This window comes from Pyxicephalus adspersus, chromosome 9 (genome assembly GCF_032062135.1).
Source record: "Pyxicephalus adspersus chromosome 9, UCB_Pads_2.0, whole genome shotgun sequence".
In the NCBI taxonomy this organism is placed as follows: Eukaryota; Metazoa; Chordata; class Amphibia; order Anura; family Pyxicephalidae; genus Pyxicephalus; species Pyxicephalus adspersus.
The window spans coordinates 54,972,338-54,987,019 of NC_092866.1; the positions used below are offsets into that span (position 1 = coordinate 54,972,338).

At 38.1% G+C, this 14,682-nt stretch overlaps 1 protein-coding gene across 5 annotated transcripts in view; it reads left to right on the forward strand.

The window, feature by feature from the left end:
• Positions 1-14,682, forward strand: part of ANO1 (anoctamin 1) — a 116,596-nt gene that overhangs the window by 45,392 nt on the left and 56,522 nt on the right. Inside the window, exon 1 of one of the 5 annotated variants that reach the window (XM_072422083.1) lies at positions 7,756-7,888. The exons of the other annotated variants lie outside the window; for them this stretch is intronic. Coding sequence (XP_072278184.1) covers positions 7,874-7,888 — 15 coding nt within the window. The 5' untranslated portion in view covers positions 7,756-7,873. Of the gene's footprint in view, positions 1-7,755; positions 7,889-14,682 lie in introns of those variants that run through there. 5 annotated transcript variants of the gene reach the window in all.

Consider the following 14,682-nt stretch of genomic DNA (forward strand, 5'->3'; position numbering starts at 1 on the left):
CGACGTGCCTTAGGTGGGTTTTCCATTTTAGTAAACATGTATAGGACTGAAAACCCCACGTAAACAAAAGCCAGTTCACGAGGGCCCTAAAAGGGGTATGTTCAAAATTATTTCTATCTGTGTTTTTTACAGTTAGGTCCATAAATATTTGGACAGAGACAACTTTTTTCTAATTTTGGTTCTGTACATTATCACAAATAATTTTAAATGAAACAACTCAGATGCCGTTGAACTGCAGACTTTCAGCTTTAGTTCACTGGGTTAAACAAAAAGATTGCATAAAAATGTGAGGAACTGAAACCTTTTATTAACACAATCACATCATGCCAGGGGCTCAAAAGTAATTGGACTAAATAAAAAGCTGAAAATAAAATGTTCATTTCTAATACTTGGTGGAAAACCCTTTGCTGGCAATGACAGCCTGTAGTCTTGGAACTCATGGACATCACCAGATGCTGGGTTTCCTCCTTTAATGCTCTGCCAGGCCTTTACTGCAGCAGCTTTCAGTTGCTGTTTGTTGGCCTTTCTGTCCGAAGTTTAGTCTTCAACAAGTGAAATGCATGCTCAATTGGGTTCCGATCAGGCGACTGACTTGGCCATTCAAGAATATTCTATGTCTTTGCTTTAATAAACTCCTGGGTTGCTTTGGCTGTATGTTTTAGATCATTGTCCATCTGTATTATAAAAACGCCTCTCAATCAATGTGACTGCATTTAGCTGGATTTGAGCAGACAGTATGTCTCTGAACACCTCCAAATTCATTCGGCTGCTTCTGTCCTGTGTCACATCATGGATAAACACTAGTGTCCCAGTGCCATGGCAGCCATGCACCCCCAAGCCATCACACTGCCTCCGGCATGTTTTACAGATGATGTGCTATGCTTTGGATCATGAGCTGTTCCACACCTTCTCCATACTTTTTTCTTGCCATCATTCTGGTAAAGGTTGATCTTGGTTTCATCTGTCCAAAGAATGTTTTTCCAGAACTGTGCTGGCTTTTTTAGATGTTTTTGAGCAAAGTCCAATCTAGCCTTTATATTTTTGAGGCTTATGAGTGGCTTGCATCTTGCAGTGTACCCTCTGTATTTACTTTCATGTAGTCTTCTCTTTATGGTATATTTGGATATCATAACGCCTACCTCCTGGAGAGTGTTGTTCACTTGGTTGGCTGCTGTGAAGGGGTTTCTCTTCACCATGGAAATGATCCTGCGACCATCCACCACTGTTGTCTTCCATGGACGTCCAGGTGTTTTGGCGTTGCTGAGTTCACCAGTGCTTTGTTTATTTCTCATGATGTACCAAACTGTAGATTTTGCCACTCCTAATATTGTAGCAATTTCTCGGATGGGTTTTTTTCTGTTTTTGCATCTTAAGGATGGCTTGTTTCACCTGCATGGAGAGCTCCTCTGACCGCATGTTGTCTTTTCACAGCAAAATCTTCCACATACAAGCACCCCCCCCACAAATCAACTCCAGGCCTTTTATCTGCTTAATTGATAAGGACATAACGAAGGAATTGCCCACACCAGCCCATGAAATAGCCTTTGAGTCAATTGTCCAATTACTTTTGAGCCCATGAAATGAAGTGACTGTGTAAAAAAAAGGCTTTAGTTCTTCACAATTTTATGCAATCTTTTTGTTCAACCCACTGAATTAAAGCTGAAAGTCTGCAGTTCAACTGCATTGGAGTTGTTTCATTTAAAATTAATTGTGATAATGTACAGATCCAAAATTAGAAAAAAGTGGTCTCTGTCCAAATATTTATGGACCTAACTGTAGCTGGTCGCCAGTAAAACTTTCTTTCTTCTTTCACTGTTTATGATGTAAAATTAACATATGATAAACACAGCAGTTTTTTTGATCAGTAGACATATATCACCGTCATATACATTTATCACTAATACTAATGTAACCAATCAACAAGCAGAATTTACTTTGACGCAGTTGGAATAGGATAGGTAACAACATTTTGATTTTAGGTTTGGTTTTTAGGGTTTTTTGTCATTTGAATGACAGTGGTGTCTTTAAAGCTGAACTGAGATTTAAAAAACACACAAAAATGCAACCCTATAATGATTAATACAGACAGCTGTGCTGCAGTACTCATGCCCTACAAGGAGCATGCTGATAGGAAGAAAGAGCAGAGTGATATAGAGAGGAGCTTATCATTCTGCTGCTTCTCCTCCATTATCTAGTCACAAGCTGGGAGAGCAACAAATCCTGTCACAGGTGTGCTTGCTATGGACCAGATTTATTAAAGCTCTTCAATGCTGGAGAGGATACACATTTATCAGTGAGGCTGAGTGATCCAGCAAACCTGGAATTGATGTCTTTAAAATAATTTGCTATTTGCAAATGTTTTCAATCCTAGAGCAGATCCATTTCATGTTTGCAGGATTACCCAGATTTACTGATGGAAGTGTATCCTTTCCAGTATTGGAGAGCTTAAATAAATCAGGCCCTCTGTGTCAAAACATTTTGAACATAAATATTTTTTTACTTCAAATGGTTTCATAGAGTTCCTAAATGTCCTGCAAGTGAAGTATGCAAGATAAGGCATCATGCTAGTGTGTAACACACCATTTTTCTATTATTAGGGGCCCTATTAATAAAGCAGTATATCTGACATTTACTGCAGGTGAATCTTCTTTGTGTATTTGGTGTATTTGTTTTAAATGACAGTGTATGTTCAGTGAAAAAGTACTTTACTACCTTATACATTTGCTCTTAAGTAAACAGAGCTGCTTGATTACAAGACTCCAGTCCATATAGCAGAAATAATGTGTTGCCTGTATCTATTTTCAAACCAATGCTTTTACAAAGTTGAAAAATTCAAAGCAGAGATTACCTGCTGTGAAAACAACACATCAAAACCATCAGCACATTCACCGATACGGGCAGCTAAGGTTACATGCAAATCTCAACTTTTCCAGGTAAACTCAGGCTCCGTCCCCCACCACGCAAACCTCCATATTGGTCCATAAGGCCACCAATCACATTGAAGAACCAAATGTCCAGTATTTCAAAAGCTTTCATTTAAATACCATAGTGTGACCAGGACTGACTGACACCAGATACAATGTATATAACTACAGAAATACCTTTCTTTCTTGTCATACTACACAAGTATTCCATGTCATTCTAGTCATACACAAGTGATTCTAGCATACTTGCAGATGAAGGACACCTGAGACTTCTCAGTTTTGCTGTTAGGCCACCCCATATGTAAAAGGATTTGGTCACACGTATTAGGTACAAGTGACAGAAGTAACAGCAATAACAAAAGAAAGGCCCATAGCAAAATAGGAGTTAGAGGGGAAGGTGGAGAGAGAAGTATAAAATTTGAAAGATGCGTTGGGAGGAGCAGAAAGAGATAGGAAAGTGTGGAAAGGGGGGGTGGAGTAAAGATACAGATAAAAGGGGGGCTGTGTCGGAAGTCGTCACAGTTTTTACAAGAAGAAAATTCCCGCCCCCCCCCCCCTCCCTAGAATTGGAAATTAGTTAGGGGCGGTTGGGGTCTGGGGGAAGGTAAGTGCCCAGTGGTAATTCAGTGGTGAAGGGGCATCCCAGGTGGTGGAGTGCCCCTTTAATATGGTTGCGGTGGGCCCCTGAGGCAGGGTGGGCCTAGGGGCCTTAACGGCGGTTATGGTGGGTTGCAACTATTGCAACTGGAGGCGGGCTTTACCTTTCAAGACCTGTAGCCTGGGAAAATCACTCAAAGTAGTAGACTAAGAGGATAGTCCAAAGTTTAAAGGGGGGGTTAACATTTTAAATGTTGGGGGGTTAATAAAGGTTATTAAAGGTTAATAATTGGAGGTATTTATAAGTTATTTATAGTTATTTATGTTATTTACAGTGGTAAGGTTAATATTAATGTTATGTATGGTATTTATGGTTAATTAATGTTATTTATGGTTAAATTTGTATTTATGGTTATTTATGCAAATGTTATGTTAATTATTTGTGTTTACAAATAAACAGCTGCTTGCCAGTCGATTTTAAGTCCAAAGAAAGTGTTGAGTTTTGATAAAGAAAGGGATAGGAGGGGGAGGTAGGCAAGCTAAAGTAATTGGTAGATAAGAGGTACGGAGTGGGAGAAAGGTAATCTTTGGATAAATGATTGGATGTATAGGGGGGGAAGATGAGATGAGCATGGGCACCGGTTCTGCACCACCCTAGTCATGCATGAAAGGTCCCTCCTAAAAAAAAATAATAATATACATAATGAATATATATTATAATCAGAATCAATATGTGTACATTCATACTTACAGAATGCAGGATATATTATGATTGGTAATTAAAATACACACTTTTGGGTTACGATAAATGGGCTATCATGGAACATATTAACTTTACAGGGTGAATGACAAGATACTAAAGTAGACATTTTTAGGCATATGCAGTTTTTCTTGGGATAATCAGATTTTCAAAGCATGATTGTAACAAACTGAATGAATACCAGAAATTCGTAAGCTGCGATTATGACAATTTCACAATTTTAAGTCACCAAAAGCATTCTGTTAGGGCAAATTCTCTTCACTTCCTTAGAAAGTTGTCATAGGATTGTACATTTATTTAGGATCTCCCCAGTATGGACAGTGGCAGCAGTACAAATCTGAAAGGGGGTCTATCCCATCCACAAGGCATTCCAAAACTTCTTAACCTTCTTTTACTGTATTAGCCATCAATTACTAGAGAAAGTTTGGAGTTTAGATTAAACTCTTTATTGGTCAATTATTTATTGATGCACCAGATAGATCCTCTTCAGGATCTAAATAATTCCAATTTCCAAACTTTCTGCAACACACACACACACACAAAAAACATTTTGGGTTTAGATCCACTTAAAGACTGCAAATTTGGGTGGGTTCTGTGCGCTCATACTACAGTAAAATAAAACTGCACATATACCGTAGTTGTCCCGTTGTCCTCTGAAGCATTATTGTATCTGACCTGTGCATGCATGACATGCTTCTTCTTTATAGGACAATTAAAGTCAGCAAGCTGAACAGATAGCATCAACCCACATCCTGTTTTCTCCAAAATTCATGAACCCCAGAGGAGTATTCAAGGTGAAATGATGTATAACATTTTGGGTATTAAGAAAATATTGGCTGTATTAAAAATCCCTGCTATAAACATGTTTGTAAGAACCTCATAAAACAATTTTATAAGCTTCCATTGCTTCCCGTCTTTGAATTTTAATGTATTTAACTTACAGTTTCTTAAGATATTACCAGTCCTGTTTTCCACTATGCATGGGTATTAGTACAAGCAAGCACATATTTTCTAAGTTCACACCCAGATATACTTGTGTGTGATATTCCATACTAGCTGAGCTTAATGTAGTAATAAAAGACACAAATAATGAAGCTATTTACTCATCAATACATCATTGAATGTTACTTTTTAATAGAAGCTATGTATGTCATTAAATTTAATTTGGTAGCAGCCTCCTGAAATCCTCTATATAGCAGAGTTCAGACTGGGGGAGGGACAAAGCAGCACAAACAACCAGTCAGTTTGTGTGATGGCTAAGAGCATGCTGATAGAAAATTGTGCTGATCAGTTTTGTACTTATCTGCTTAAAACAGTATTATTAATATTTGGTTATAGCTTTCCAGAGGTATTACTTCTAAAATTTAATGAACATGGCAATACAAATGTTGTAGTGCAGCAAGACCTTCACTTGCATGATAGAGTGTAGAGAAGGTCAAATTCATACAATTTTGTTTTTTGGAATATCTAGCTATAGGGCTATGCAGATTTTTATGTATTAAAGTGGAAGTAAATTTGTTCAGGAGATTTCAAATAGCAAGTAAGTTTGATTTATTGCAGAAGAGACATAGCCTGTCTCTTCTGCAATAAAGAGCTTCCATACGAGCTATTTTTTATTTTTATGTTTAGTTTCATTGTACCTTGGAATGGGTTATACTAGGGGGAGGTCAGCAGTCTGGATATACTTTGAGGTAACTAATAAAAATAGCTTACTTTTTTATATTTAGTTTTCCATCTATTGCTATAATATTATCACACTTCACTGATAGAAAAGATGATGAAATCCAAGTTTGTCAGAAAGATCTTTAAATAGGAATAACAGCAATAATGTAAATTTCTGTTTGCAGGGAACGCTGTAGGTGCCTCTCTCACCTATGACAATCTCTAGATCCCAGATCCTTCACTTATCCTTGGTACTTATGCACTGCATAATGAGATAATAGGCAAGCACCGATTTATTTGTTTATGTAACACCAAGATGCACTGCTCATCATGACCTAAACACGCTTGTTATAATTTACGGTGATTACATGGATCAATTATTGTGTGATGACTTGGCATGCCCATAAGGCCAAGTCCTGCATTATCAGTGGAAGTTGTGTTTACCCTCCAGTCTATTCCCTCCGTTACAAAGGATAGAATGGCCATGTGCTCCAAAAAGGAAGAAAAATCAAGTGAAAATACAAAAATATACTAGTAAGGGGTCCAAAGACCCCTCCATTAGTTTACTTTATCATGGCAGTGGTGGATAATCTGACATGTAAACAGGTTGCATTCATCACTTGTAAATATCTGTGAGTGTAGAAAACTGAATCTTTTGTATTATACTGCTTTTCTTTCATATTTCAGCAGCATATACTCCTCTGTGATCCCAAGCTGACTCCAATTCCAAGTAATGAAGTGCTTTCTGGTTTTAGAGGTAACCTTTGTGCAGGCTGATCATGTGATCAGTTAAAGGATGGGAGTAACAGTTTTATCCCATGTTTCTTTTTGTCCTTATTTAGTTTAGAGGAGAGATTTTACAGGACATTTGGATTCAATAGTAAGAGGACTTTTAGCAGCTCTGTGTGCTGTTCTGTTTGGTTTACTGGGAAGTTTTAACCTTGGTGCATTATATGTGACTATTATCCAGTTTCTTGTATTAAAATGGTCTCAACAGAAGTTGATCTATGTGTATATGAGTCTCCACTGCCACCCAACCGCACTGATCCACCGAAGAAAATTGGATTGGCACAAGTAAGTAAAAATAAAACCTTATTACCAGGAAAGGCTGTTAAATAGATGCTATGTTGCAAACTGAACTAATTAGCTGAGAAAGCTATTTGATCCTATAAAATTTTAGATACAAGCTGGTAATTAGGCTAAGTAGTTATGCTCTCTAACTAATATTAAATGTATTGCTAGTCTGCATTAATCACAATGTAAATTAAACTTGTTTGCAAAATTACTTGTATTAACCTATATTTTATTTTGGAGCAGCAGTCAGCATAAAACTAATTTCTGTAAGTTAAATTATAATATGACACACCCAAAACTTTTAATGAGCAACTAGAGTGCCAACTTGTTTAAAAGCAGTACGTACAGCAAGCTTTCGAAAGCCGCACCAGTAAAGACTGAAAGTGAGAGGACCACTCCAAAAAAAAACAAAAAAAATGGGAAAAAAAACTTTTAAACACTTTTTTTCCATTATGTTAAAAATGTGATGACAGGTCCTCTTTAATAATGTTATCACTGAGGGGCTAAAAGGCTCCTCAGTGCAGTAGATGGCAGTGCTTGACCATTTCTTTTAGGAACTTTCTAAGGCTCATTTACTTTGGAGTGTAAATGCCTCATTTAAAAGGTGTGTGTTTTTATCAGAGCCCAAGGAGCCAGGAGACCTGCCTGTTTGTACAGCGCATACATTATATTCAGAATTTTGTGTAACATGTCTGTAGTATGAGTAAACGATTTGGGTTTATGAGAGGTGTTGGATGACGCTGGAGCCCACCCACTTTAGGCTGCTCCAGCAATAGTTAGGTTTCCAGAGTCACAAGCTGCCTAGACTGCACGCCCTAGAGTCAAGACGCAGACCAAACTGAGGTCGTAGATCTCAATGGTATCATTAACTGTGAGTATTAAGCATACTTATCACTGCAGAACTGTTGAACTTCTTTGCTTCTCATCTGTGCACTTTTAGCATTGACTGGGGTGATGGTATTGCTATATATTTTAGACTTTATACATTTCAAAGTTTTCCTCCCAGTTCAAATTGTTGCCTTTTTTTTTTTTTTTTTTTTGGAATGCGTTATTTTTGGTTTTCATCTTTTCTTATGTCTGTACTAATAAGACAAAAACATTGAACAATGTTTAGTAACTGACAGCAGAAATCTTCATGTTTTATTCTGTGTACTCCAAAACAAACACAGAGGTATTACATATCCTTGCTCATAATTGCTTACTAATATGTGCATGCATTACAGATCTGGAATCATCAGCGTTGAAAAGAGCCTGTCAGTATAGAAAAATGTGCGCTGCAATTGCTGACGGATTTTAAACGTGCATATTGAAGTGAAAAATACTTTACTGATTAGCAAATCACTATACAGAAATAAACAGGTACATATCATGCTCTGGAGCAGTTGATGTACATGTTTCTTCATTATGAAGTGAAAATGGTGTAAGAAACCTGGAACATGCACCTAAAAACAAGTTAGTAGTACTAGCTCTCATCTTCTACCATGATAGCTCACTGTTAACCTAAATCTAAGCAAGTTAAAACTACTGAATCAAAATTTTGACAGCTGCTAACAACCATCAAGGTCTGGTGTTAGATTTGGAAAAACTATATCCCAATAATAGCATTGGGCTCGGATATGTTACCCGCCTATACATATACTCACACAAAACTGGAAAAAAAATTTAAACTTTGGGTTGCTGCAAAATTTTAAAACTTGCCTTTTTATTTCTTCTTTTGCTATTCTGTGTCTGTTATCAGGCAGAAAATTATTCTAGAGGCAGGAACTGTACAATGTGGTTGTACTGCAATATGAGTAACTGTTAATGCTTATAGTAACACAGAATGCCACCACAGATAAGAAGCACATGGCCAGGATATATTGCTTACTATCATTGTAACACAGAACTCAAAACTTTTTTCTGTTGTTCTCCCTTTTCTGAAACAAAGTTAGTATATAGTAAGTATCAGTTTATTTTATTAGTGTTTTTAAGACAAAGGATTCCTCTTCAGCATTCCCAGATAAGAAGGGCAAGTAACTGTCATTATCATGGTGCTTTTTGTGACCTGTAATGCGGTTTACATAGAAAAAGACATGTGACATTGCTGTGTATCCTATCCATTTTAGTGTTTGTATGTTCATGTCCATAACCATACATTTTATTAGCAGGTCTTTCATATAGCATGTATTTTTATTAATCAATTCTTTAGTGCTCAAGTCTATCCTTACTGAGTAAGAAGGGGGGGGGGGGTCATTTCTCCATTTCCTGCTCTTATTATATTGTCTCAGTTTATGACTGGAGTATAAGAGGAGTCACGTCTGTAGAAAGGGGTTATGCAGGTTCAGTTTCTTTGTATTTTAATCATGTCCTGTCTGTATATTATACTTATAAACTATGCTGGCCTTTCCGTTCTTTACATGAAAAGGGGTCATCATTGCTTTTCACATTGTATACAACTTTCACATTTTGTTTAAACATCAATTGGCCTGAAATTGACGAGTTTATTCTTAGTGTCATCATTAACAATACAGCAAGAGCCATGGTGGATTTCAGGTTTAATGTGGTAGATGTCACAAAAAAAGCAATGTTCATTGTATTGTCTCTGCTTTCTGTCTGATGTTAGAGATTCTGGATTATGATATCAAATACTCTTCAAACTGGTAACTTGCACAGCTAGTATGTTCTTTATACCTTGACACTGTTGACCTCAGGAAGACTGTATTATCTTGTTTCTCGTTTTGTTTTCTTGTTTATACCTGTCAAATTTATTCTCGTGCTAAGGTTATGTGCTCGCTTAAGTAGAAGTCTATGAAAAAATAATGGTGGAGTAGCAACAAATGGGTTCTTGGAAATGTATGTAATTGATGCTGGCACTTTAATAGATCATAGCTGCCTCTCTCACAATCGTTGTACCCTGCGGAACACTTGCTGCAGTTCATCAAAATATCTGGAGCAGTGTTTCTCAACTAGGGTTCCTCCAGAGGTTGCTAGGGATTCCTTGAGCAATTTGTACCTCTCAGGTCAGTTTAGATCAGTGGTTGACAACCTTTTCTGATCTGCGGACCACTAAAATCACCTGCTTCCGACCGCGCATGTGCGTTGAGCTGGGTGTCATTTAATGGGGGCAGAAAACTCCCCCAGAGTGACGTCATTACAATAAAACCCTGCCCACTCTCCTGTCGCAGATCTGAGCTGAGGGACACAGCCTGCCCACTTCCCCCGAGCCTGGGAACTGTATTGGGGATGTGGTCCGCAGCTCTGGCCGGTGCGTTCCCCCAGCGGGGTCCTTCTCCTGACCCCGCTTGGGGGGTGTGCACTGGCCAGAGCTGTAGACCGGTTGGCGACCACTGGTTTAGATGACACTAATTATCTTTTTGACTATCTGTAAAGCTACGTACACATGTGCACTAATTGTCATTGGAAAGGATCTTTCATGATCCTTTCCAACAACTCCACGATGCTTGGACGAGCACTGTAAATACATCACCGTTCTGCCCTGTGGAGAGGGGAAGGGCAGAATGATGGAGCAACACCCCGCTGCGCTCTCTCCCCTTCACTTCCATTACAATCATTTCTCTTCCATGGATCCGCCAGGACAGTAGTTCGGATGACAAGTGCTGTATACACGCCAAATTCTTGTCCAATATCAGCCCTGAGGCGATTATCAGACGAGAATCATCTGATGTGTTCACATAGCCTAAGGGTGACATTCTTCCCATTGGCCAGCAATGTAAGAGGCATTCTTCCTACTGACCACCAAATAAACTTACTGTGATCATTGAATATAATAATTATAGCATGGGGTTCCCTAAAGACCTGGGAGTTAGTTCAAGGGTTCCCCAATGTTTTAAAAACAAAACAAAAAAAAACATGGGATAGACTGATCTAGAGAATATAGGAAATATGGGAGCTACCGGTCCTCCCAACAATACTGGCTCTCTCTAGATTCAATACATAAAACATGCAGATAAAAAAGTCAGATCTCCTGATTGCATGCTTGTTTAAAGTCAGTGCCTTGAAAAGTAGTGAAGATAATGTATCAGAATGACCGCAAGGTAACCAGCACTTTCAAACAGAAAAGGCTTCATTTTACATTGACAAGGCCTGTGCGTCCCATTCAGTCCTTGTTTTGCAATAGCAAGTTGCATTCTGGCTACTCCTTTCTCTTATTAGGTCTATTCAAACTAACGCGGCCTGTCAGTTGCTCTGCCAGTTTGGGGCTTGTTCCTGTTTCCAGAATACATTAAAAAGTCGAGATTAAATTTGTTTGGAAATGGTATTTAGGAACCTGGAACAATAATGTTCTCCGGGAAAAAAGCTGGACATTTGATATGCAGCTGCCTAATTTTAAATGAATATTTATTTTGGCAGTACAGCACCAACCTTTTGTGCAGGGCTATAGAGTTGGAGTGGGTACATTTAGGCCAACTCTGAATTCAGGTATACGGCTTCTGACTCCACAGTCCTACTTTTTAATAAGAAAATGCATAGGTTTGCTGTAAGAGACCTCCTCCTTCATGTGCAAAACAAATGCTCTTCACTGGGCTTGGAAAATTAGGTTAGGTTCTGTTCATTTTATTTACACATAAAATAAATGAATAAAGTAAACACGGCTTTATTGTATCATTAAGATTTATTTATTTATGTTCCCCTTGGAAAATGTAAATTGTGTTTGCCAAGTGAACAGTCTCTGCTCCAATGGGTAAATCAACCACTTTATCACACATCAGAACAGAGTTTTGGCTGCAATTGCAGAAAACTTGTTCTGTAAGAATGACTGAAACCAGGGGTCAGCATGACACCCAGTCCATGAATATTTTGTGAAGTGTAAGCAATTGCTACCTATGTATTTCAACATGACTGGTTTCCTTTAGGTTAAGGTCATGTCAGAAAAAGTAAAATCATAATGAGTTTTAGTTTAACATTGTAAAGTAAGGTTAGGTACAAATGTTAGAATAATGTCACTAGAAATAACCTTTCCTGATCGTTTTCAATGACCATAGAATGAAGAACCGCTGTTCAATACTATAAATAGGGGAGAGGAAAGGATACGCTGGTGAAAACCCACTGTGTTCACCTCCACAGAAAATGACAGTAGTCATCAGTTTATCATCCACCTCGATGGATCAATGAAGGATGTTGGAGGACCGCTGACGCTAGATTTATGCCCAAGACGATGATCATTCACCTCTGGTGACAATCATCTTGCATGTGCCCATAGCCCAAGAGACATTGAATGATCAGATTACCAATAACTTGGTATATTGAACACTCTAATAAGGCGTACAAGGTTCCAGTAAAAGAGCATTCATCATATTCTTCTGTTACTCAGGGGAGGCTGAGGAAAGAAATGACCTAAACAGATTTTTATAAACACGCTGTGAACAGTACACAGTAGCTATCTTTTAAATGCACACATCACACAAGAAGCCTATTATGCATATTTTAATTGATTTTTACTGGCTACATTTACCGTTTGTGACAGTAACATGATTGTATACCTATATTAAATAGAATTTGTGTTGCATAACGGTTGAATAAGCCCTGTTGTGTTCTACCATTTCCTGGATCTCCAGGGATTTGGCCATGGACAATACCTGTTAATGTCATTTCTTAAAGGTTTTCCCTTGCACTGCAGCTTACCATCTTTTCTGAGCACATAACTTTTTGTTTAGACGTGTGCCATTAAATGCTTTCCATAACTTACACACTTTTACAAAGGTAAATTGTGCAAGTAACCTTAAACCCAGCACACTATTACAGTATGACTGAGGAATATCCTTTAGATCTACCTACAACTACGTAGTTCAAGGGCCAGACTGGATGCTGATTGACTGGATAGTTTACGTACATCCTCATAAAAATTTGGTAAACCTAAGGTTGGTTCTACAGCAAGATTTTTTTTTATAGGAAGCTTTATTGCAGTTATATAGGGGTCTCATTCCTAAATTTACCCTGCAATTAAGTCTGTTGAACTCTGGTCTTTTGAAAGTCCCACTCTGACCAGATTACAGATAAGCACCCACTGATTTGTGTGCTCAAATATATTATTGATTCTGTATTGTACAAAAATGTAGAAATGTGAGGCCATTTAGAAGTTTAGACATGTTGACATTACTAATGCGCCCTTGTGAGAGTTAGTAGTGGTTATGACAAAGAATTTAGGAAGGGCAATTTATTTTCTGTTGTACAGTATAGTTCTAGAAAGGTGTCCAGCAGAAAAAAACTATTAATATTAACCTTTTTGTATTACTTTTCACATCATTTAATTTTGTTAATGGTGGTAGTTTGTTTTGATATGTATGAATGAGAGACTACAGACCGTTGTTTGAAATGTTATGAGTATGTAGAAAACCAAGCACGAAAAATATGAAAACTATGTCAGTGGCTATTTTTAGAGGAATCTTGCAATGTCAAAATGAATACTTACTAAAGGCAAAGATTTTTTCCTGGAGCTCCAATCTCTGTACGTTTCTCTCTTACATCTAAACTGTGTATATTCGCCTGTCCTCTCATCAGGGTTGTTCAGTCTGTGTTTTATGTGCAGACTTCTTTGCTTTTCTCTTCTGTTCACCTGGGCATGTTTGCAGGTTGGCTGGGCCTGTCAGATGCCCTCACCTCTGCATGCTAAGGGTCAGGGGGTCTGGACACTTATAGCACTGTTTACCACTATCTAAAGGGATCATGTTAGGATTCTCAGGGAGAGAAATAAAACTGCCTATATATTTATTGCTATAATGTACTAACAGGAGCAGATATAAACTACCACAATGCATTTTTGAATTTCACATTACTAGCTAAACTATGGACTGTGTAATACAGCTGTATAATGTCTGTTTAGAACTACAGTTAGGTCCAATATTTAGATGACAAATTTCATCGACTTTTGGTTCTGTACATTACCACAATTATTTTTTAATCAAACAACTCTTTCAGCTTTAATTCAGTTGGTTGCATAAAAATGTGAGGAGCTAAAGTCTTTTTTTTTTTTTACACAATCACTTCATTTCAGGGGCTCAAAAGTAATTGGACAATTGACTCAGAGGCTATTTCATGGGCTGGTGTGGGCAGTTCCTTTGTTATGTCATTATCAATTAAGCAGATAATAGGCCTGGAGTTGATTTGAGGGGGGGTGCTTTTATGTGGAAGATTTTGCTATGAAAAGACAACATGCGGTCATGCAGGTGAAACAAGGGTAGTAGGCGTATTGATATCCAAGTCTACCATAAAGAGAAGACTGCATGAAAGTAAATACAGAGGGTGCACTGCAAGGTGCAAGCCACTCATAAGCCTCAAGAATAGAAAGGCTAGATTGGACTTTGCTCAAAAAAACCATCCAAAAAATCCAGCACAGTTCTGGAAAAAACATTCTTTGGACAGATAAAACCAAGATTAACCTTTACCAGAATGATGGCAAAAAAAAGTATAGAGAAAGCGTGGAAAAGCTCATGATCCATAGCACGTCATCTGTAAAACATGGCGGAGGCAGTGTGATGGCTTGGGGGTGCATGGCTGCCATGGCACTGGGACACTAGTGTTTATCTATGATGTGACACAGGACAGAAGCAGCCGAATGAATTTGGAGGTGTTCAGAGACATACTGTCGGCTCAAATCCAGCTAAATGCAGTCACATTGATTGAGAGGCGTTTCATAATACAGATGGACAATGACCCAAAATATACAGC